This window comes from Bombina bombina, chromosome 8 (genome assembly GCF_027579735.1).
Source record: "Bombina bombina isolate aBomBom1 chromosome 8, aBomBom1.pri, whole genome shotgun sequence".
In the NCBI taxonomy this organism is placed as follows: Eukaryota; Metazoa; Chordata; class Amphibia; order Anura; family Bombinatoridae; genus Bombina; species Bombina bombina.
Window position 1 is genome coordinate 122,880,402 of NC_069506.1, and position 25,869 is coordinate 122,906,270.

The window sequence follows — 25,869 nt, forward strand, 5'->3', positions numbered from 1 at the left end:
TCATTTTAAAATATTGAATGTAAAATATTAAACTTGCATGATTGATATAGAACATATCATTTTAAATTTTGACTTTCCAATCCCTTTAAGATACTTGTTCCAGTTTGAATGTTGCTCTTGACCAGTTTTGTGTCTTTGAGCATAATGTGCTGCTGGGAGCCTGACCTGTGACTTGTTACAAGGAGACAAAGGACAGGAGTGGTCTGGGTCTGACTATGACTGACTCAGTCACAGAAGTTCTGCACCAACTCAAGTGCTGCCTCGGTTTTTTTTATCTATTTGGTTCCATTACTGAGCTGGCCCTGTACATAACATAGGTTTTCTATATTTAGTACTTAACAAAATTTAGAATACATGATGCTAACATTTGGGATGAGACTGAGGTACTAAAATGTTACCATTGTGTTCTCTAATGTATATAGCGACAGATAAAATCTTGAGGACTTTGTGTGTAAAGAGAAGATAATAAGGCTCCTGTCCCTGCAAGTTTAACATGTTTGATTGGGTTGAGATTTTATCAGAAGTGACAGCTATTTTATATATAAAAATAAACCTACATGAGTAATTGCCCAGCCATTTTAATACTCTGTAGCTGGTCTAACAAGTAATTAGAAACACATTAGGGGAACAATTTTACAACACAATGTCCCTTTAAGTGTAGTATTACTAAATACCAATACCCTTTCTACTACATTTTGCTTAGAATGCTGAATTTTCTCATGTTTTGCGGCTCCTCTGCAAGCCCTGGAATGGGAAATAGATTGACTTGAGGACTCCGCATTGAATAATGAACACAGAGCGATGAAGCTCAAGAAATATGTTCACTAGTTTGTTGCTGTGATTTACAAGAGAAGAGGAAACTAAAATAAGGAAAATGAGAGAGTGCGCGCAGCTGTAGATTTAGCTGGTAACCTACTGTAATTAAAACCCAATTGCAACAATAGATTAGGTTGTCCAATTTTTACAGATATTTTCTTTTTCTAAGGTTTGCATTTTTAGAGGGTTTATATAGAAGATGGTCAAAACACAATCACCCCCAAAGAGAAAGACAATTGGTAGATTCCATTTAAAGAGTGCGTGTCCCGATAGTTGTATGCTGTGTTTCTCTCATGCACTAGCCTTTAGCTCCAAGTCACGCCCCTACATCTCACAATCGTTTCTCAATTTAGTTTTTTAAGGTGGAGTAGGCAAGTTATTGATCAGCTGATGAGCAAACGTGCATAATAATATTTATCACTGCCGCTTCACACCACCACTCTTGTTCAGTTTAGCGCATTCAATAGATTTGAGTTTTATTGCCAAGGACAGGCATGTGCATATTTAGGGTCAGTTAGAAATTCTATTGGACGAGTGCGCTCCATAATAAGCATAATAAAATAGAATAGGTAGGAAATATATAATCAGGGCCGTCTTTAATATTGATTGGACCCTGGGCAAAAATTTTCTTGGGCCCCCACCCCATGCAATTTTGCTCTCCACCCCAACATCCCAAACAACAACTAAATTAATTTTTTTTATTATTATTAGCCCAGCGGTGGATCATCCACTGCTGGGCTAATCATTTTAAAAAAAAAATGCAATATGTGAAACTGGACCTAAGCAGTACTAATAAGTAAATAAATACATAAATTCTTCCACTGTGGATTCATTTAATATTATTTTGAATGTGATTCTGGTGTGAGGTTAGCTGGTTAAAGAGATTTAGGGCAGCCAACAGGAGCAAAGCAAGGTAAAGGAGGAAGCATGGAGGTGCAGACAAATATAAGTTTACTGACTGGAACAGCAGAACTACTATGGGAAGCTGTAAAATCTGAGACAGAAAGAAAATAAAAACTATAAAAATAAACCTTTCATTAATGTGTGAAGTATCAGCATGACGCTATACATCAGCCACACCAGCACATGTCACTTCTTTGCTAGGAACAAGTTCCCTCTCACCCTGAACTAGACAATGCTGCATGGGGAGGGGCGTGTGTGCACTCACTTATTCTTCCCACTGACACCTTTCTACAAAGCACTATTCCCCTAACAAACTTCAGTTAGTTGATCTTAGGGCCACAGCAGAAAGAGCAGGGCTAAGGGGACCAGTAGACTGGATGCTGTCTTTCCAAGGCTGCATGGATACAGTGTGAGATGAGTCACACAGCCTCAAGACTGAAGAGAGCAGTGTGTGCAGCTGCACAGATGCTCAAATCCTCATGTGCCTGCCGCTCCAGCTTTCTGCTGCATGCGCCTACAGTCAGCCCTACCCAGAAACAATCCCCACCACCAGAGCAGTTACCTGGTAACAGTGGTAACCCCAGTAGGACCTTTTCTGATGCAGTGGGAAATGGCTGGATGCCGAGTTAGGGCTTTGCATTCAGTGCTGCACAGTGCAAATCTAAAACAGCACATGGCACTAGCTTGGCATGTCACATGACACCGGCACGGTCTGGCACAGTTTTTAAAAAAATATAAGCAGTGTACTTTTGACTGTGACAGTATTAGGACTGAATGTGTGTGTTCCCCATGTCACATCAGCAGTCTGGTATGAACCATAAAAAAAAAAAAAAAAAAAAGGACTCTTGGTACCCTCAACAGACAACAGCTGCCCCTTTTGCCCTGTGTTAAAGACGGTCCTGTATATAATCAGAACGCACCTGTCATGGTTAATTATATATTTCCTACCTATTCTCTGTTTGTTATTGTGTATTAATATTGTTTTTGCATTTTATTGTACCCTATTGTATCAATGCTATATTTTGTGGACCTAGGACATACTTGAAAACTAGAGAAATCTCAATGTATCCTTCCGTGTAAAACATTTTTTTATAAATAAAAATAAATAAAATGCCTTGCAGTATGTGATATATATATATATATATATACATAGTAGAAATAAGAAAGGCACTCTCCGTATTTTATAGTGAGATAACTTTAAATACCTGAGTAAAGTTATCTCACTATAAAATACGGAGAGTGCCTTTCTTATTTCTACTATGTATAATAATTGCTTAAAGAGCACCCCGGAGGCTGAATAAGAAGCAGTGAGTGTGGGATCCTGTCTGGTATATATATATATACACACAATCTATCTAAACTTATAAATTACAAATAATAACTTCCTGGACTCCCAATTGATTGTATTTTACACAACTTATGTCATTGCCCAGGCTATAGCAAGCAAAAATGCTGGAAGCCGTTCGCTAATCCACCTTAAGCAGATAAAGGTTCAGGGGCTATGAAAGCGGCGGGGCGTGGCTTTTGAGCTGTGAGAACAGAGGGCGTGATTAGGGGCGTGGTCTGGAGCCTTGTGCTGGTGCATGAGAGGTAGCTAGCTACAGGATCTACTAGTACAGCGGCTCTTTGCTCCGCTCTCCCGCAGTGTCGTTCATTCCTCCAGTGGAGCCGTGCTAGGGACTTGTTTAATTTGACGATCTCCTTGGCTCCGGAGCTCTCTCATCACCATGCTGCTCTCTGTCCCTTCTCTCCCCAGGCCAAAATCCTGAAAATGATGGAAGACAACAAGCAGCTGGCCCTAAGGATAGATGGGGCCATCCAGTCTGCTAGCCAAGAGGTGACCAACCTGCGGTCCGAACTGACCGCCACCAACAGGAGACTGGCCGAGCTCAACAGCACTGACCCGTCTGTCATGGAGAACAACCAGCACAACACGCAAGGTAAGCGGTGAGAGGCACGCTGGCTGGCTGCAGCTTTTTCATGCAAGAATGTTAATACACAGGTTGCTCCTGGTTATGCTTGTTGATGGGCACACACTGCTGAAATGATCCCCTGGGTAAACTTATGTGTTTTTTTTCATTTATGTTAATTTAATTGCAAGAAAATTAAATATATCAGCCCATCAAGCTGTGTGGGGACCACATGGATGTGCAACACTCTGCAGGTTTTTTTTTTTTCATTCACTAGTAGTGATTTTAACCTCTTTGCTACAGACCTGTCTGGCTGCTTCTTTTGCAAGAGGCCTGTAGTGAGTTGTAGTGACTTGTAGTTTATACAGAACTGTCTAACGTTAGTAAATAATGTTCATAATGATTGTGCTGTATTCCAGTGCACCTGGGTAGATGTGGACATTTGTATAATGGAATATCTCAAATTGTAAAGCTCCATTGTATGTAAAATGTGTGCAGGTGGGTCCATTCTACATATCTGTGCTGATATCACAGGTTCAAAACTTACATAGCACTGTGTATGTAATATATATATATATATATATATATATATATATATATATATATATATATATATATATATATATATATATATTACCTGACTGCATTCTTTGTTTGTAAACTGCAAGGCATCACATCAATGTACAACAATTTGCAATGTATTTTTTTGTTTGTGTGCTACTATGTCAGTTCTGCAGGCTTCACATCCAGGGTGTAAACCTTTCTGCTAGAGGGAGTTCCTGAGGTTTAGATTCCAAATATGTACACTTTATTTTTAATTGAATGCATTTAATTTGTTTAAATACATGCCAGTTACTATACAACAATGTACATACAAAACAGCAGAGATTGTCTAATTTTGAAATGTTTGAAGGGACCTCCTGCTCAGACTTTTATGAGTCTACAGGTCTGTGTTCTTTTCATTCATATTTTAGTCAAATCCCTCTGTACCTAAGCATTCTGAAACCAAATGTGCAAACACTTTGCAGAGATCTTTAAATGTTCTGGCATTTAGGGGCCTTACACAATTTATGTAAATATTTGACATTTTTGTTATGTTTGTAGCCTTTATTTAATTAAAGCATAAAAAAAAACAATGTGGAAATTTGTATATAAAAGGAAATAGATCATAAAGTGCAGATGTCCCTCCTCATGTCAAATGTTCATTCCTTGGCAGTCTTTTCCCACAGCTCTATTTGGCTTTTGTAAATCTGTCTGACGGTTGGAAGAAAGAACCCTGGTGTTTGTTTGAAATCAATTGTGACTGCCCTTAGTGATATGATGCTTGTCCAACAGGAAAGCATGGTTACTGTGTGTGGAAGAACGGATATTTAGATGGGTTTTAACCAAATACATACAGAAAGTTTTTCTTTTTTCTTTTTTTATATATATATATATATATATATATATATATATATATATATATATATATATATATATATATATATATATATATATATATATATATATATAAAAAAAGTAGTGGAGGTTTTCATAGCCTACAAAATACATAATTGATTTACATATATCAGAACCCTGTATGTGTAACAGGGTTATGTTTTTGTTGTTGTTAGGCTTTTTTTTTTTTTTTTTTTAATATTTTCATTTAATTTCAGATATGCTTTGAGTATTGAGTTAAAGGGATATAAACACAATTTTCTCCCATTCATGATACAGTATACAATTTTAAGAAACTTTCTAATTTTTCTTCATTCTCTTGGTATCATATATATTTTTTTTTTTTTTTTTTTAAATGTATAATTTTGCTTATTTTTAAATAACATTGCTCTGATTTTCAGATTCCTAACCAAGCCCCAAAGTTTTATTTGAATACCGTCAGCTACCTTCTCCAGCTAGCTCCTGTTTGTGTAAAGGGTATTTTCATATGCAAAAGAAGGGGGAGGGGGAGTGTCTTATTTGCCACTTGCAGTGGGCTTTCCAACTGCCTTTTCAACAGAGCTAAACTGAAAGCTTCTAAGTACGTTTTTTAAACCCTTTTATACTGGATTTTTATATCAATATCTGTGCATCTTATTCTTTATAGTAGTGTCTATTACATGCAGTTACATGAAAATGAGTGTATACTGTCCCTTTAAATCTTTCCTTTTTAAATAAAGAAACCAAGAAAAATGAACAGGAGTAAATTAGAAATTTGCCCCTTTCCCTTTTTAGTAAAACTATATATATATATATATATATATATATATATATATATATATATATATATATATATATATATATATATATATATATATATATATATATATATATATATATATATATATAATTTTTTTTTTTTTTTTTTTTTTTTTTTAAACTTGCTGATTAGTATGCAGGTTTTTATTCTCTCCTGACATTTTTTTTACTTGTCTATTTGCACTGTCTACCAATGTACTGTTGCGTACTGTTCTTCTATATTTCATAATCTGGCTTCTTGACAGTAAAGCACAATTTATTTATGCTGTTAGATATTAACATTCCCTTAGTAACCTGCAGTCAGACTGAAGGATTTATTGATGGATATTATCTAATGAGCTGATTGAACAGATTTCTATTAATCTGCAAATGTAATTACATTTTGTGTTTTGTGCCAGAACTCGTATGAAAGTCGGCAGGCTAATATGACTCCCTAGTTACTTAAAGGGACACTCAGGTCAAAATTAAACGTTAATGATTCAGATCATGCAATTTTAAACAACTTTCCAATTTACTTCCATTAGCAAAATGTGCACAGTCTTTTTATACGTATACTTTTTGAGTCACCAGCTCCTATGGAGCATGTGCAGAATATACGTATATGCATTTTTGATTGACTGATGGCTGTCACATGGTACAGGGGGAGTGGAAATATACATAACTGAAAATTTTCAGAAAAAAAATTATTACTCATTTAAAATTCAGAATAAGTGCAATTGCATTGTCTTTTTATCATGCATCTTTTGATTATGCAAATCTACTGTATTTACTGGTCCTTTAACCTACTATATTGTTAGATCTGATGTCTTTATATAAAAATGACTTTTCTGCACGTCTTCCTCTAGTTGAATGTAGTTTTGCATATCTAAAGTATAGTATGTGTTTACAAGATATTCATTTTTGTTTTCCACAATAACCTGGAGTAATTCTCAGCTGTGATTGTAGGAGTAAAATGTTAAGAGGCTAATAAACATAGGTATTTTAAATAACCAGACATACAGTATATATTCCTTTCTACTATCAATCTTGTTTGAGATAGATCTATATCTCTATCACACACACCATATTCCAGGGCTTGACAAACCCAGGAGCCAGGGAACCGCTGGCTCCTAACTTTTTGGGTAATTCTCCATATATCTATGTAAAACTACTACTGTCTGGCTCCTAAATATTCTTGCAGGCTCCTAATTTTTAAACTAATTTGTCTAGCACTGCCATATTCACACCTAAACTACCTAGTGTGCCCACTACTATGGCAAAGGATGCTGAATGACTAGAGGGGGTTGGTAAACACTAGTTCACAGAAAAGTAGATAACCGCATTAACCCAAGCCTCCCTGGGAGAAAGTGAAACAATCACAATTTCTGTTGTATTCTGCAGATAAGGCAGCAAAAATAAAAATGTATATTGCAATAATTTTATACTTTAGACAAAGAAACGTTTTAAATGCTGTTAAATTTTCTCTGCAGGGCGGAGCGTGCTTAAAAGCCATGGATGTTGCCCCTGCATGTGCATTCCTGCTTTACACCACCAAGGTTCATTATTTGAGTTGTGATGCCTAGCTGCTCTGTTCTACTGGCTTCCTTAACCCTTTAGCTGCCCAAATGCCAATAAGTTGTCTTATCTAACCTAATACAGCTTATTTTACATTGGTTTGTAGCCAGTATTTGATGTAAATCTAATACAAAGTGCTGTTTAACAATTACTTTTTCAATCTTCTAGACTGCAGATTAAAGTACCGACTCATTTTGGTACCCTGAAAGGTACATTAAACAAATGTGAATAACGCACAATGCTTTACGGAAATGTCATACATTTTAGATCTACAAACCATTTTGCAGTAGGAATGGAAGTTGTGCATTTTTTTATATAATGCTTGAAAATATTAAAGTGACGGTAAATCCTAGCATTTTTGAAATGCTAGGATTTACCATTGGCACAAATAAAGGGGACTTTCAGTCATGAAGTATAAAATACTTCATGCTTAAAGTTCCTTTGTTTGAAGTGTTCCCCGCGCTGTGCACCTCAGGCAGCCCACAGAAGAACGCTATTTTGCTGAGAGGTAATGTTTCCACCTCTTATCCAATAGCCATGCGGGCTATCCGGCTTGGTCTCGCCGCTATTTGCTAAGAGATGGAAACGTCACCTCTCGGCAAAATAGCGTTCTGTCGTGGGCTGCCTTTAGGAGTTCAGTGTGGCGAACGCTTCAAACAAATAAAGGAACTTTTTAGCATGAAGTATTTTATACTTCATGGCTGAAAGTCCCCTTTATTTGTGCCAATGGTAAATCCTAGGGTTTCACAAACGCTAGGATTTACCATCCCTTTGAGATTGAAGAAAAACATACATACAATGTAATTCAGCCAATAATCTTCCAGTCTACCTAGTTAGTCAATACAACTTGTAGTGCAGGAACACGGAGAACAGATGCAATCTTAAAGGACCAGTAAATATAGCAGATTTGCATAATCAACACATGCATACTAAAAATGCAATAGCACTTAGTCTGAACTTCACATGTGTAGTAGATTTATGTGCTCATAAGTTTACATACCCTGGCAGAATTTATGATTTCTTGGCCATTTTTCAGAGAATATGAATAACGCACAAACCTTTCTTTCACTCATGGTTTAGTGTTTGGCTGAAGCCATTTATTATCAATCAACTGTGTTTACTCTTTTTAAATTGTAATAACAACAGAAACTACCCAAATTACCCTGATTAAATGTTTACATACTCTGGTGATTTTTGGCCTGATAACATGCACACAAGTTGACACAAAGGGGTTTGCATGGCTATTAAATGTAACCATCCTCACCTGTGATCTGTTTGCTTGTAATTAGTGTGTGTATTAAAGGTCAATGAGTTTCTGGACTCCTGACAGACCCTTGCATCCTGTGCTACACTAACGTTTCTGGATTCTAAGTCATGGGGGAAAGCAAAAGAATTGTCAAAGGATCTGCGTGAAAAGGTAGTTGAACTGTATAAAACAGGAAAGGGATATAAAAAGATATCCAAGGAATTGAGAATTCCAATCAGCAGTGTTCAAACTCCTCATCAAGAAGTGGAAAATGAGGAGGGGTTCTGTTGAAACCAAACCACGGTCAGGTAGTCCTACTAAAATTTCAGCCGCAACTGCCAGCAGAATTGTTTGGGATGCAAAGAAAAACCCACAAATAACTTCAGGTGGAATACTGGACTCTCTGAAAACGTGGTGTGGCAGTTTCAAGATTCACAATAAGGAGGCACTTGAAGAAAGATGGGCTTGCATGGTCGAGTCGCCAGAAGAAAGCCATTACTACGCAAATGCCACAAAGTACCCCGCTTACAATATACCAAACCGCACAGAGACAAGCCTCAAACCTTCTGGCACAAAGTCATTTGGAGTGATGAGACCAAAATTTAGCTTTTTGGCCACAACCATACACGCTACATTTGAAGTCAACAAGGTCTATGATGGAAAGGTACACCATTCCTACTGTGAAACACGGAGGTGGATCGCTGATGTTTTGGGGATGTGTGAGCTACAAAGGAAATTTTGGTCAGAATTGATGGCAAGATGAAAGCAGTATGTTATCAAAAAATACTGGAGGACAATTTGCATTCATCAGCCCGGAAGCTGCGCCTGGGACATACTTGGACATTCCAACATGACAATGATCCTAAACACAAGGCCAAGTCGACCTGTCATTGGCTACATCAGAATACAGTGAAGGTTCTGGAGTGGCTATCTCAGTCTCCTGACCTTAATATCATTGAGCCACTCTGGGGAGATCTCAAACGTGCAGTTCATGCAAGACAGACCAATAATTTACAGGAACTGGAGTCTTTTTGCCAGGAAGAATGGGCAGGTTTACCATCTAAGAAGATAAAGAGCCTCATCCACAAATACCACAAAATACTTCAAGCTGTCATTGATGTTAATGGAGGCAACACACGGTATTAAGAACTGGGGTATGTAAACTTTTGATTAGGGTCATTTGGGTAGTTTCTGTTGTCATTATCTTTTTAAAAAGATTAAACACAGTTTGATAAATGGCTTCAGCCAAACACTAACCATGAGTGAAAAATGTTTTTGTGTTATCATTCATATTCTCTGAAAAATGGCCAAGAAATCATAAATTCTGCCAGGGTATGTAAACGTATGAGCACAACGGTGTATTTCCACTCCTCCTGTATCATGTGACAGCCGTCAGCCAATCACAAATGCATATAAGTATATTCTGTGAATTCTTGTACATGCTCAGTAGGAGCTGGTGCACATTTTGTTAGTCAACCCTAGCGTTTGTGAAACAGAATAACATACTTCATGCAGAAAGCTTCTTTATTTGTTTTAAGCGACCGCTGCTCTAAGCTGCTAAGGCAACCCACGACAGATCACTGTTTTGCTAAGGGGTGATGTTTCCACCTCTTAGCCAATAACTGTGTGGTAAATCCGGCTCCCAAGGGCGCCAAACTGGATTCAGCACACTGTTATTGGTTAAGAGGTGAAAATGTCACCTCTCTAGTAAAACGGCAATCTGCCGTGGGCTTCCTTAGCAGCTCAGAGCGGCGTTCGCTTGAAACAAAGGAGCTTTCTGCATTAGTGTGTTTATATTTCATGAATAAAAGTCCCCTTTTTTATTCGTTTCAATAGTCCTAACGTTTCACAAACGTTAGGGTTGACTTTCACTTTAACAAAATGTGCACCAGGTCCTACTGAGCATTTAGGGTAGACTTTGCCTTTAATGGAAGTAAATTGCAAAGTTGCTTAAAATTGAATGTTTTATCTGAATCATGAAAGTTTTTAATTTTGACTTGAGTGTCCCTTCAAAGTAGTCAGTGCTATGGATGTATTTGAAAAATTAGTGAGCTTAAAGGTGTAATAACTGAAATTATAAACATTCATGTGACAGTTCCCACCTCCCTTTTTACCGTATTTGTTTTGTTTCATTTCTCTGCTGCCTTTTTATACTGTTCAGATGCTTTTGAACATGGTTAAAGTGGAACAGATGGTTAAGACAAAGAATAATGTTGCTTTGGCAGTAAATCCTTACTTAGTAAATAGAAAACAATAAAAATGTTATTAAATAACTTTTCTTTGTATAAAACGGATTGTGTACTTCAGTTGCTACATTGTGTGATCATTTTAATGTCATGAAAGTTTTATTTCAAACGTGAGGAGCCACACAAGTATTTGTAAATAAGATATGTAGAGTAATTATAAAGAAGAAGAAAAAAAATTGAGCCAGGGGTATAATTTCTTAGGGATACTGTTTCTTGTGATTTGCTAAGCCTTGATATTTTATTGTGTTTGTTTTTTTGTTTTTTATGGGGGGGGGGGGAGGGGGGAGAAGCATACTTGCTTATTGACGTTAAGGGACACTACATTCAAAATTAAACTTTCATGATTTAGATAATATGCTATTTTAAGAGACTTGTGATAGGATTATTAAAAACCGGGCAAATTCATCGAAATGGACCTTTACTTTAAACATGTGCAGGAGTTATTTGTATGCATATGTGTCTGTGATAGGCTGATGGCTGTCACATGATGCAATGAGCCAACACATGTCAATTTTGAAATTTTGTTTGAAAAATATTTATAGTAGGTGGTGTTGCATTCATTTTATTATGCACTTGTTGATTATGCGATTCTACTGCATTCAATGGTCCTTTTGAACGGATATGATGTTGAAACAGATTTCCTATGCCAGGGCTCGACAAACCTGGGAGCCACTGGCTCCTATAATTTTACCCCTGGCTCCTAACTTTTTGGGTTATTCATATATCTATATACAAATTCAACTGTGTGGCTCCTAAAAATATGCCTGGCTCCCAAATATTCTTACTGGCTCCTAAATTTTAAACAGATTTGTCAAGCACTGATATGCCATTATCTTCTTTTTACAAATTATTTTATATGTTAAAATTTCCCCCCGAAATTGAACCCCAGAGCGTACCTGCTGTATACAATGACCTATCCATGATATAATTATATACAAACTATCTAATGATAAATACTATTAATGGTAAAGACAAAAAGGTCACTGGAAAGTAACAAAAACAAAGTACTTAAAGGGACATTGTACACTAGCTTTTTTTTTTTTTTTTTGCATAATTTTTTTTTTTTTTTTTGTAGCTGATCCATTTATATAGCCCATCTGGGAGTGTTTTAGTAAAAATGGTTTGCTTATCTTTAAATAACATTGTGCTGATTTTCAGACTCCAAACCAAGCCCCATAGTTTTATATGTATAGTGATGTCTAAAGACTCTGTATAATGGGTCTTTCCAAATGCAAGGGGGGTCTGCTCTTCTTGCTTGCTCAGTTGGGTGTCCCAGCCTAATCTAATCAACAGTGCTAAATTGGATTTTTAAAAAAAAAAAAAAAAAAAAAAAAAAGGTTTTATACTGGATTTTTAAATCTGTATCTGTGTGCATATTCTTTATAGTAGTCTATTACATGCAGTTATATGAAAATTGGTGTATACTGTCCCTTTAAGGTACGTAAAAGCCTTGTTAAAGGGACACTGAACCCAATTTTTTTCTTCTTCCGTGATTCAGATAGAGCATGCAACTTTTTAATTTACTCCTATTATCGATATTCTTCGTTCTCTTGCTATCTTTATTTGAAAAATAAGTCATCTAAGCTTTATTTTGGTTCAGTACTCTGGACAGCATTTTTTTATTGGTGGATGAATTTATCCACCAATCAGCAAGGACAACCCAGGTTGTTAACCAAAAATGGGCTGGCATCTAAACTTAAATTCTAGCATTTCAAATAAAGATACCAAGAGAATAAAGAAAATTTGATAATAGGACTACATTAGAAAGTTGCTTAAAATTGCATGCTCTATCTTAATCACGAAAGAAAAAATTTGAGTTCAGTGTCCCTTTAACTGCAAAGGCTTTTCTGTAGTCTTGTAATACATTCTTTTAAGCCTAGTGTGAAAAGAATTCTGAATACATTCAGGGAACATGAGTCAAAATTAAACACCGTAAATGACTCTGAGCACACAATTTTAACAGATTTAAAGGGACTTAAAACCTAAATCTTTTCTCCCATGATTCAAACAGAGCATATAATTTTTTTAAACAACTCTCCAATTTACTTTTATGATAAGATTAGCTTCATTCTGTTGGTAGGCTTTTGTTGAAGGAGCAGCAATGCACTGCTAGGGACTAGCTGAACATATTGGGTTAGCCAACAAGAAGTAGCACATATGTGTAGCCTCCAATCTGCAGCTAGCTCCCAGTAATGCATTACTGCTCCTGTGTCTACCTAGTTATGCTTTTCAAAAAAGGATAACCAGGAATGAAGCAAATTAGGTAAATTTAATTTAAAGCATTTTAAACCACTCTCCATCTGACTCCAAAGAAAATGTGGGTTTTGTTTGTGTAAGTTTTACTTTTATCGAATATTTACTTCTTTTGGTATCCTTTTGTTGAAAAGTATACCTGGGTAGGCTCGGGAGCAGCAACAAACTACTATGGAGATCTACCTGGTGATTGGTGGCTGTGCAGAAATATATATATTCTCTATCTCAGATCTGTGATGTAAAAAAAATGAGACAAAGATAAATCATTTCAGAACTTTTTCCACCTTTAATGTGACCTATAAACTGTACAACTCAATTGAAAACAAACTGAAATCTTTTAGGTAAAGGGAAATAAAATTAAAAATCTAAAATTAATATGGTTGCGTAAGTGTGAACACCCTTAAACTAATACTTTGTTGGAGCACCTTTTGATTTTATTACAGCACTCAGTCTTTTTGGGTATGAGTTTTTCAGCATGGCACATCTTGATTTGGCAAGATTTGCCCACTTAACTTTGCAAAAACACTCTAAATCAGAAGTCTCTAAGTCAGAAAGTGAGGTCATCTCCTGTGCATAGCCCTCTTCAGATCACCCCACAGATTTTGAATTGGATTCAGGTCTAGGCTCTGGCTGAGCCATCCCAAAACTTTAATCTTCTTCTGGTGAAGCCATTCCTTTGTTGATTTGGATGTATGCTTTGGGTCGTTGTCATGCTGAAAGATGAAGTTCCTCTTCATGTTCAGCTTTCTAGCAGAAGCCTGAAGGTTTTGTGCCAATATTGTCTGGTATTTGGAACTGTTCATTATTCCCTCTACCTTGACTAAGGCCCCTGTTCCAGCTGAAGAAAAACAGCCCCAAAGCATGATGCCGACACCACCATGCTTCACTGTGGGTATGGTGTTCTTTTGGTGATATGCAGTGTTGTTTTTGTGCCAAACATATCTCTTGGAATTATGGCCAAAAAGTATAACTTTGGTTTCATCAGACCAGAACACCTTTTGCAATATGCTTTTGGGAAACTTCAGATGTGTTTTTGCATAATTTAGCCAGGCTTGGGTGCTTTTTTTTTTTTGTTTGGTTTGTTTGTTTGTTAGAAAAGGCTTCCGTCTTGACACTTTACCACATAGCCCAGACATATGAAGAATACCGGCGATTGTTGTCACATGTACCACACAGCCAGTACTTGCCAGATATTCCTGCAACTCCTTTAATGTTGCTGTAGGCCTCTTGGCAGCCTCCCAGACCAGTTTTCTTGTCATCAATTTTTGTAATGTCACTGTTGCATCATATTTTCTCCACTTGACTGTGTTCACTGTGTTCCATGGTATATCTAATGCCTTGGAAATTCTTTTGTACCCTTCTCCTGTCCGATACCTTTTAACAATGAGATCCCTCTGATACTTTAGAAGCTCTATGCGGACCATGGCTTTTGCTTTAGGATGCGACTAACAAAATGTCAGGAAAAACCTACTAGAACAGATGAACTTTATTTGGGGTTAATAAGAGGCACTTTAAATGACAGGTGTGTACTGACTCCTATTTAACAGGATTTTTAATGTGATTGCTTAATTCTGAATACAACTACATCCCCAGTTATAAAAGGGTGTTCACACTTATGCAACCATATTATTTTAGTTTTTTTATTTCCCTTTACCTAAAAGATTTCAGTTTGTTTTTCAATTGAGTTGTACATTTTATAGGTCACATTTAAAGGTGGAAAAAGTTCTGAAATTATTTATCTTTGTCTCATTTTTTTTTACATCGCAGAAACCTAACATTTTAACAGGGGTGTGTAGACTTATATCCACTGAGTGGATATAAATAGTCTACACACCCATGTTGAAAAAAAAAATATCTGGCTGTGTAGTACATGTGACAATAATCTCCCGTATTCATGTTTGGGCTTTGGGGTAGACGGCAAGACGGAAGAAAAAACATCCAAGCCCAGCTAAATTGAGCAAAAACACATCTGAAGTCTCCCAAAAGCATGTGAGAAAAGGTGTTATGGTCTGATGAAACCAAGGTTGAACTTTTTGGCAATAATTCCAAAAGATATGTTTGGTGCAAAAACAACACTGCACATCACCAAAAGAACACCATACCCACAGTGAAGCATGGTGGTGGCTGTTTTTCTTCAGCTGGAACTGGGACCTTAGTCAAGGTAGAGGGAATTATGAACAGTTCCAAACACCAGTCAATATTGGCAGAAAACCTTCAGGCTTTTGCTAGAAAGCTTGAACATGAAGAGGAACTTCATCTTTCAGCATAACGACCCAAAGCATACATCCAAATCAACAAAGGAATGGCTTCACCAGAAGAAGATTAACGTTTTGGAATGGCCCAGCCAGAACCCAGACATGAATCCAAACGAAAATCTGTGGGGTGATCTGAAGAGGGCTGTGCACAGTAGATGCCTTCGCAATCTGACAGATTTGGAGTGTTTTTGCAAAGAAGAGTGGGCAAATCTTGCCAAGTCAAGATGTGCCATGCTGATAGACTCATACCCAAACAGAGTGCTGTAATAAAATCAAAAGTTGCTTCAACAAAGTATTAGTTTGCAACCATATTTTGACTTCCCTTTACCTAAAAGATTTGTTTGTTTTCCAATTGAGTTGCATAGTTTATAGGTCACATTAAAGGTGGAAAAAGTACTGAAATGATTTATCTTTGTTTAATTTTTTTTTTTTACATCACAAAAACCTGCCATTTTAACAGGGGTGTGTAGACTATGTATGTATGTATACACAAAACACGGAAGGGAACTGCACTCTCATACCGGACCGGGTACACAAATTTTCACCCAGGGCTGAGTATGTTGCAGGGTCATGGGATGTGGTATGAGAGTGCAGTTCCCTTCCGTGTTTTGTATATGTCTAGGGTGATTACATATTCCTGTGCACCCTTCCCTTGTTTTCAGTTTGTTTGGATTTGAAAGCTTGCATTGTGTGGCTGTTTTAGGGTCTCTGGTATTGGAAAGGACCTTGACGTGGTACCTGAGCTTGTCCCATTTGGCCAGATGCGGTGACTAACCTTTCCATTTTTGCTTTTAAATCTTAGCTAAGAGCTTGTAAATGAGTGCTGGGTTTTCTCTGTGTGTTTTTTATTTATATATATATATATATATATTTTGCAGAATTATTAGGCAAGTTGTATTTTTGAGGATTAATTTTATTATTGAACAACAACCATGTTCTCAATGAACCCAAAAAACGAATTAATATCAAAGCTGAATAGTTTTGGAAGTAGTTTTTAGTTTGTTTTTAGTTATAGCTATTTTAGGGGGATATATGTGTGTGCAGGTGACTATTACTGTGCATAATTATTAGGCAACTTAACAAAAAACAAATATATACCCATTTCAATTATTTATTTTTACCAGTGAAACCAATATAACATCTCAACATTCACAAATATACATTTCTGACATTCAAAAACAAAACAAATCAGTGACCAATATAGCCACCTTTCTTTGCAAGGACACTCAAAAGCCTGCCATCCATGGATTCTGTCAGTGTTTTGATCTGTTCACCATCAACATTGCGTGCAGCAGCAACCACAGCCTCCCAGACACTGTTCAGAGAGGTGTACTGTTTTCCCTCCTTGTAAATCTCACATTTGATGATGGACCACAGGTTCTCAATGGGGTTCAGATCAGGTGAACAAGGAGGCCATGTCATTAGATTTTCTTCTTTTATACCCTTTCTTGCCAGCCACGCTGTGGAGTACTTGGACGCGTGTGATGGAGCATTGTTCTGCATGAAAATCATGTTTTTCTTGAAGGATGCAGACTTCTTCCTGTACCACTGCTTGAAGAAGGTGTCTTCCAGAAACTGGCAGTAGGACTGGGAGTTGAGCTTGACTCCATCCTCAACCCGAAAAGGCCCCACAAGCTCATCTTTGATACCAGCCCAAACCAGTACTCCACCTCCACCTTGCTGGCGTCTGAGTCGGACTGGAGCTCTCTGCCCTTTACCAATCCAGCCACGGGCCCATCCATCTGGCCCATCAAGACTCACTCTCATTTCATCAGTCCATAAAACCTTAGAAAAATCAGTCTTGAGATATTTCTTGGCCCAGTCTTGACGTTTCAGCTTGTGTGTCTTGTTCAGTGGTGGTCGTCTTTCAGCCTTTCTTACCTTGGCCATGTCTCTGAGTATTGCACACCTTGTGCTTTTGGGCACTCCAGTGATGTTGCAGCTCTGAAATATGGCCAAACTGGTGGCAAGTGGCATCTTGGCAGCTGCACGCTTGACTTTTCTCAGTTCATGGGCAGTTATTTTGCGCCTTGGTTTTTCAACATGCTTCTTGCGACCCTGTTGACTATTTTGAATGAAACGCTTGATTGTTCGATGATCACGCTTCAGAAGCTTTGCAATTTTAAGAGTGCTGCATCCCTCTGCAAGATATCTCACTATTTTTTACTTTTCTGAGCCTGTCAAGTCCTTCTTTTAAACCATTTTGCCAAAGGAAAGGAAGTTGCCTAATAATTATGCACACCTGATATAGGGTGTTGATGTCATTAGACCACACCCCTTCTCATTACAGAGATGCACATTACCTAATATGCTTAATTGGTAGTAGGCTTTCGAGCCTATACAGCTTGGAGTAAGACAACATGCATAAAGAGGATGATGTGGTCAAAATACTCATTTGCCTAATAATTCTGCACTCCATGTATATGTGTATATATATATATATATATATATATATATATATATATATATATATATATATATATATATATATTACACACACTTGAAACAAGCTGTAAATGTTCTTGTTTCAGATAGAACAACATTACAATTTACTCTTATTCTCAAATATTTGTACTTGGTAATATGGTTATTCCCAAGTATATAAAGGATAAAATCACTTGAAGTACAGTTTAGTAACCCCCCCCCCCCCCCCTCCATGCTATGAATAAATGTCTGGAAAAAATAAATCTGTAATTTTCACAAGTATTTGTATTTTAACACTGGGTATATTTACAATGTTACAGCACATGATATTACTATTTTGTTAATAGCTTCTGACCAAAAATGATCGTTGTGGCCAAGACTACTAAAGTAAGAAAACTATTTACCTGCATGCTCTACAGGTCACTGACTCCATAGGATACAGAACACTACAGCTGTAGTGTTCTATGCCATCATATCGGTAATTTTATATTAAAAGGTTGCTTTCAATCTCATTAACCTACTGGTTTGTTGTATTATAATCTTAAAGAGCCATTCTCAGTCATTATAGGGACATTAAACGCAATATCTGCCATGCATATATAAGCACGTTAAAAGTAGTTGTGTGCTAGCAATGACCATTTATTGTTTTTATTATGGAATGAGAAGCAAGATCACAGCTGGGAAAAGATAAAAGGACATGGAACCCATTTGTTTCCCCCTTGAATTATTCAGATATAGCATGTGCTTTTAAATGACTTTCCAATTTACTTTTTATGTCATTTTGATTTTGTTTTTTTGGTATCCATTGTTGAAAAGGATACTTAAAGGGACACTGAACCCAAATGTTTTCTTTTGTAATTCAGAAAGAGCATGCAATTTTAAGCAACTTTCTAATTTACTCCTATTATCGATTTTTCTTCGTTCTCTTGCTATCATTATTTGAAAAAGAAGGCATCTGAGTTTTTTTTTTTTTTTTTTTTGCTTCAGTACTCTGGACAGCACTTTTTTATTGGTGGATGAATTTATCCACCAATCAGCAAGGACAACCCAGGTTGTTCACCAAAAATGGGCCGGCATCTAAACTTACATTCTTACATTTCAAATAAAGATGCCAAGAGAATGAAGAAAATTTGATAATAGGAGTAAATTAGAAAGTTGCTTAAAATTTCATGCTCAATCTGAATCACAAAAGAAAATTTTTGGGTACAGTGTTCCTTTAAGCAGGTTAAGGAGCTGCTGATTGGTTGCTGCACATATGTCTCATGTTGTCTCACCCAATGCATTCAACTAGCTACTAATAGTGCATTGCTGCTTCAACAAAGGATACAAAGAGAAAGAAGCAAATGAGATAATTGAAGTAAAATGGAAAGTTGTTTAAAATGTGTATGCTTTGTTGAATCGTGAATGAAAAACATTTAAAGGGACAAACTTGGTGATACTACTTAGTTGCTGCTATGTTATTTTTTCCTACTGTGGCTCTTTGAAAATGAGAAGCTTCAGCAACTTGAACATGTTAAGGGTTAATAAGAACGGCTCCATACTAGGACCTCCAGTTTGGAGCTCACATTTTCTTTGCACCATGTGACACTTTTACAGCTGTATCGTGCACTCAGTCTCAGCACTTTGAAGATAGCTATTGTCACAGATGTAAAAAAACAGCATGGTGAGTAGTAACTGTTGTTGTAGTTGTGCCCAACAGTTTAATGACTCTTCAATATCTTCTGACCGTCGGAATTAGTGCCCCCCCACTGCCATCATAGAGCTAGGTGGGGATTCAGATCATTGACCTTACAACATACTGCACAGTGTTTGCTTGATAAGTACAGGGGTTCATTCATATATCTCCCATATATCTCCCTTATTAACCGCAGCAGATTAGGTGATGTAGATCAGTGTTTTTCAACCAGTGTGCCGCGGCACACTAGTGTGCCGTGAGAGATCCTCAGGTGTGCCGCGGCAGACTGACAACAGTGTGACATATTTTTTAAATTTTGCTTGTTTTTTATTCTGGGACATTTTTTTTTTTTATTTTTTATTTTGGGTGAGATGATGACTGAGGGTAACTGCGCAGCGGCACTCGCCTCCCCGACCCATGTTCACACTTGGAAGGACCCCCACCCATCACAACACGTGCCTAGTGCTGGCTCTACACGCAGCACCATGCAACATTTAGTTTGTAGGAGGCATGACAGCACAGTACAGTGTGTGTGTGTATATATATATATATATATATATATATATATATATATATATATATATATATATATATATATATATATATATATATATATATATATATATATATATATATATTGTGTGTGTATATACATACATACACATATATATATATATATATATATATATTGTGTGTGTATATACATACATACATTCATTATTAGGCTACAATGTGTGATTTTGTAGATAATACTAAGGGGTTTTTCAAGGGGTTGTGTCTCTAATCTGAAAAATACAAATGTTGCCAAGAAGTCAAGTTTGAATTCCTTAAATGTATTCATTTTGTAAGCAGATCATTTGTAATACAGTGCTGGGTTATGGTTATCTGCACAGTGCTTTGGCAACAAGCACATAAGTAGGTTTCTGTTCATTCTAATGGCCTTTGGGTGTATAGTCCCCAGCTATTCCAAATGAAGCTTTTTAAAACCTTCCAGCTCTTCATGTATCCCAAGAGCAAGGAAATAATTGCTTTATTTTAGAACTTCATTTTTTTTGTTACTGATAGCCCTCGTCTGGTTCCCTAAAATAAAGCCTACTCCCTTTTTTTTATTTTTTTATTTATTTACTGTGACCAAAATCTATGCATGTCGTATTCGCATATTCGGATGCTAAATATGAAAAATTAGACATTGGACTATATTATCACTAATGCATTGCTGATCAGCAGTAACTGCTGATCACTCCACAAATCTGATATTGCTGCTACTGGTTCATATATAGTGTTTTCTTTTGTGTTGTGATGTAAGAGTTAATGTTCCTCAAATTGAAGGGATTAGTGAGGAAAATGTGGTGTATATAATTACTGAAGTGTGCTCTTTGGTTACCAGGAGTAAGCCACAGAATGACAAAAAGGGAATTCATTTATCTGTTAGCTGTTATGTTGATAGCGCTGTTTGTTTTGTGGTAGAATTTCCCTTTAAGATTGTGAGGGTGGCAAAAATAAACTGGGGGATTTTTTGATTTTTAATGTTATAAATACAGACTTATTCACATATACTATAACTGCGGCTCCTGATCACAGATCTTTTACTAGATGTGTCATAGCAAATGGCAATATATTGCAAAATGTTTCCATTCCAAACTGAAATGTACCCAAGCACATTTCCGTTCTGATGATTGTATCCCTTTAAGAAAGAACAATAACGTTTCTGTGACAATGTTTTAATAAAGTCCTATCATCTCAGGCTTAACCTGCCAATTCTTTGTCCGGATCAATCTTTATACATTGACAAGTCCCTAGTTACAAAATCATTTCATATAATTGGTATCTGCATTGCTATTGTGAAGGGCTGAGAGTCCAATTGCCTGCCTGGCAGCTTTAGCATGAATGCTATTTTCCTTGTTGAATAGAATTTAATGATTTTTATGAGTCACAGAACAGGTTTCTGGTTTTGGATAAACAATGAAAAATGATTGCGTTTTATGAATGCAATTACTCAGTGGGGGATTGACTGAAGCTCGGGGGCAGGCCATGTCTGCTGCTGGGTTACAGAACTTTTCATCAGAAACTTATAATTATTCTGTATTTTATTTACTCTGATATTTACATTGCAGCTAAATCCTAGCACGGATATCAATGTTTAAAGCGACACTAAAGTCAAAATTAAACTTTCATGATTCAGATAGAGCATGGAGTTTTAAGAAACCACAATTTTACTTCCGATGTCAAATTATGCACAGTTTTTTTTTATTAAAAAGGGCAATTTGTAATTTTAAATTGCAGTTTTGGCTTGTTGAAACCACCACCCATGCTAGGGAAAAAGGTGTAGGATTTATAGAAATAAATAAACAAGATGCAGCAATCCAGTGGGGATGGGAAAGATAAGTACTAAAAATTTGACTTTTCTAAATATTGTTAAAAAATTAATGGGCTGGCATCTAAACTTACATTCTTGCTTTTCAAATAAAGATAACAGGGGATAGACAAAAAATTAATAGGAGTAAATGATAAAGTTGCTTAAATTTGCATGCTCTATCCGAATCGCTAAAGAAAAAAAATTGGGTTCAGTGTCCCTTTTTAACCCCTTAAAGGGCCATTATACACATTTTTTCTATGTATAAATGTTTTGTAGATTACCTATTTATAAAGCCCATAAAGTTTGTTTTTATTAAAAATGTATAATTTTGCTTTTTAAATAACATTGCTCTGATTTTCAGACTCCTAACCAAGCCCCAAAGTTTTATTTGAATACCGTCGGCTACCTTCTCCAGCTTGCTCCTGTTTGTGTAAAGGGTCTTTTCATATGCAAAAGAAGGGGGAGGGGGAAGTGTCTTATTTGCCACTTGCAGTGGGCTTTCCAGCTGCCTTTTCAACAGAGCTAAACTGAAAGCTTCTAAGTACGTTTTTAAACCATTTTATACTGGATTTTTATATCAGTATCTGCATCTTATTCTTTATAGTAGTGTCTATTACATGCAGTTATATGAAAATGAGTGTATACTGTCCCTTTAAGGACCGACGACGTACAGGGTACGTCCTACAAAAAAGGTCCTTAATGACCAAGGACGTACCCTGTGTATCATTGGTGTTTGAAAACTATCCTGATCGCTTCCAGCCACTTTAATGTTATTGCAGTGATGCCTCAATATTGAGGCATCCTGCAATAACTTTCTAGCAGTCCTCTCTGCATCGGACATCGATGGTCGTGATCGTTGGTGGGTGGGAGCTGAGGCAGGTGGGCAGCCATTGGTGAAGGAGGGGGCAGGTGCACGCATGGGTGGGAACCCTACACTATGGCACAAATGTTTAATAAGGTGGGAGAAAGGACTGGGGAGGGTGGAAATTTTCAGGTAAGGGGGGCAGTTACACTACAGAAAATATTGAGTAATTTTTTAATAAAACATAATTTTTATTTTTTAATTTTATTTTAAACAGGGTACTGGTTTTTTTAAAAAACCCAAAATACTTATTTTAGTACTGGTAGACTTTCTGCCAGTACTTAAGATGGCGGGGACAATTGTGAGGTGGGGGAGGGAAGAGCTGTTTGGGAGGGATCAGAGGGTGTGATGTGTCAGTTGGGGGGCTGATCTCTACACGCAAGCTACCTGATTAACCCCATCACTTCTAGACATAATACAAGTGTGATGCGCAGCAGCATTTAGCCGCCTTCTTATTACCAAAAAGCAACGCCATATGTCTATTTCTGAACAAAGGGGATCCCAGAGAAACATTTACAACCATTTGTGCCATAATTGCGCAAGCTGTTTGTAATTTCAGTGAGAAACCTAAAATTTGTGACAGTAAAGGATTTTTTTTTTTATTTTTTTATTTGATCGCATTTGGCGGTGAAATGGTGGCATGAAATATACCAAAATGGGCCTAGATCAATACTTTGGGTTGTCTTCTAAAAAAAAAAAAATATATACATATCAAGGGATATTCAGGGATTCCTGAAAGAAATTGGTGTTCCAATGTAACTATCGCTAAGTTTGAGAAAAAGTGGTTTGGAAATAGCAAAGTGCTACTTGTATTTATTGCCCTATAACTTGCAAAGAACATGTAAACATTGGGTATTTCTAAACTCAGGACAAAATTTAGAAACTATTTAGCATGGGTGTTTTTGGTGGTTGTAGATGTGTAACAGATTGTGGGGGTAATTTTTTTCCTCATTTTTATAAAAAAAAAAAAAGTTTTTATAGTAAATTATAAGCTATGATGAAAATAATGGTATCTTTAGAAAGTCCATTTAATGGCGAGAAAAATGGTATATATGTGTGGGTACAGTAAATGAGTAAGAGGAAAATTGCAGCTAAACACTAATATAAAAAATAGCCTTGGTCCCAAACGGTCAGAAAATGGAAAAGTGCTGTGGTCCTTAAGGGGTTAAGGAGACCTTTGGTTATAGAGAGATAAAATAAGTATGTTACCAGCTATTATGTACAAAAATAAACCTGTAGGAGCATTTTCCATACATTTTAATACTCTGCAGTCACTGGAAACAGATGGGTAAATCAATCTTACAGTACACTGGTCCTTCAAGTAGTTTTCAGTGCTGCTCTCACACAAGAATCGAACAGTCACTTGTTTTGCTTGGAAATTATACCTGTAGGCTATCACACCCAGCAGGCATATTCATACTTGAAACAAAATTTGAAAACACATTTTCATCCAGATTGAGAATTATTTACTAACAGTCAACTGTATTGACACATACCTTTTTTTTATGATATTTATTGATTTTTCTGTCCTGAGTGTTTATTTAAAAAAAGTAAATCTCTTTATGGCTGTAATATATTGGTTTTTATTTTTTGATATATATGTATGTGCAATTACTTTTATAACATATTATTCCATTGTTATTTAAATTGTTTTATTTGCCCATTGCAGTGTTATGGCTATGTTTAACCTTTTAAAGTTGTTATGCCGTTCTATTCCGTCACAATTAGACTGGGCTTTAAAGCCGTTATGACGGAATAGAATGTCATATCTAGCGGCTGTCCTGAAGCCGCCTGTACTGTCAAGATTTGATCGCGGTCTGGGGGGCGTTCCTAGGGTTGTAGCGACGCCCCCCAGACGCGATCCAATAATTGAAATCTCGTTATCGTATGCATGATCGCTTGGTTTCAATTTGTCTACATCGGAACAGTTTCGATGTAGGCACTTTAGCCCTGACACTTTCCAATTTACTCTTTTTCTTCATTCTCTTGCTATCTTTATTTGAAAAAGCAGGAATCTAAGCTAAGGAGCCGTCCCATTTTTGGTTCAGAACCCTGGTTAGCGTTAGCTGATTGGTGACTACACGAAATTGCATGCTCTCTGAATCATGGGTTTGCTATCCCTTTAAACTAGTGATTTGAAACCTAGTTTAAAGTGACATACTAAGGCAGTGATGGCGAACCTTGGCACTCCAGTGGTTTCTGAACTACATTTCCCATGATGCTCGACTGGACTTCAGACTGCCTAAGCATAATGGGAAATGTAGTTCTTAAACATTTGGAGTGCCAAGGTTTGCCATCACTGTACCAGGGCAACAGTAAAATCATCCAATGCACTACAGCATTTTATTATTGCAGTAGTAATGTACTTCTATGACTATGTGTTAACTCAAGCAAAGGGGCAGCAATGCGAGAGACCACAAAAGTCCTTACTGTTGGGAATTAATCACCTGACCACCAACCGTAAGGGATTTTGTGGGCTCTCACCATCAAGAAAGAAAGGAATTTATCAAGTAAGCATAAATTAGGTTTTCTTTCTAATGGTGGTGAGAGTCCACGAAATTCCTTACGGTTAGTGTGCTTGGGAGAGCGGTCAGCGCCTAGGATTATATACCTGCTACACTATAAAGCAGACCCCCTAATAGGTCTAAGGGAAGATACAATTAAGGATAAATAGGAGCGCCAAAGGCTAAGGTATAATTCAGGTAGCAGCACTCTATACAGTGTAAATTAGTAAAAGCAATTTATTACAATTGAATCATACAATAAAAAAAACAACAAGAATATAATAAGTTAAAAACATATATTTTAAAAGGATCCTACTTCAATAGTGTCTTAAGATAAGAGGAGGAGGAGCCTAGCCAGTGGCAAGAGTGGAGGACAACTTTACCACCCAATCTAAAAGGTGCCACAGGGACCTCTATTCTAAAGAGGAAGAAGTGGGGTGTCACCACATTAATAAGTAAAGGTGTTCTTAAAAACAAATGATTGCGACAAATAGAACAAGTGGGGTATCACCACATTGATGGGTAACGGTGTGCTTAAAAACAAATGATTGCAACAAATGGAACCAAAAAAGTGGATTTACAACTCAAATGTGCGTGTGGCGTATAAAAAATATAATATATATATATACA

General features: G+C 36.8%; 1 protein-coding gene across 1 annotated transcript in view; it reads left to right on the plus strand.

The window, feature by feature from the left end:
* The first annotated feature begins 3,312 nt into the window (after positions 1-3,312).
* Positions 3,313-25,869, plus strand: part of LOC128638853 (kazrin-like) — a 504,435-nt gene continuing 481,878 nt past the window's right edge. The window contains exon 1 of the mRNA XM_053690987.1: positions 3,313-3,659. Within this exon, the coding sequence (XP_053546962.1) occupies positions 3,491-3,659 (169 nt within the window). The 5' untranslated portion in view covers positions 3,313-3,490. The remainder of the gene's footprint in view (positions 3,660-25,869) is intronic.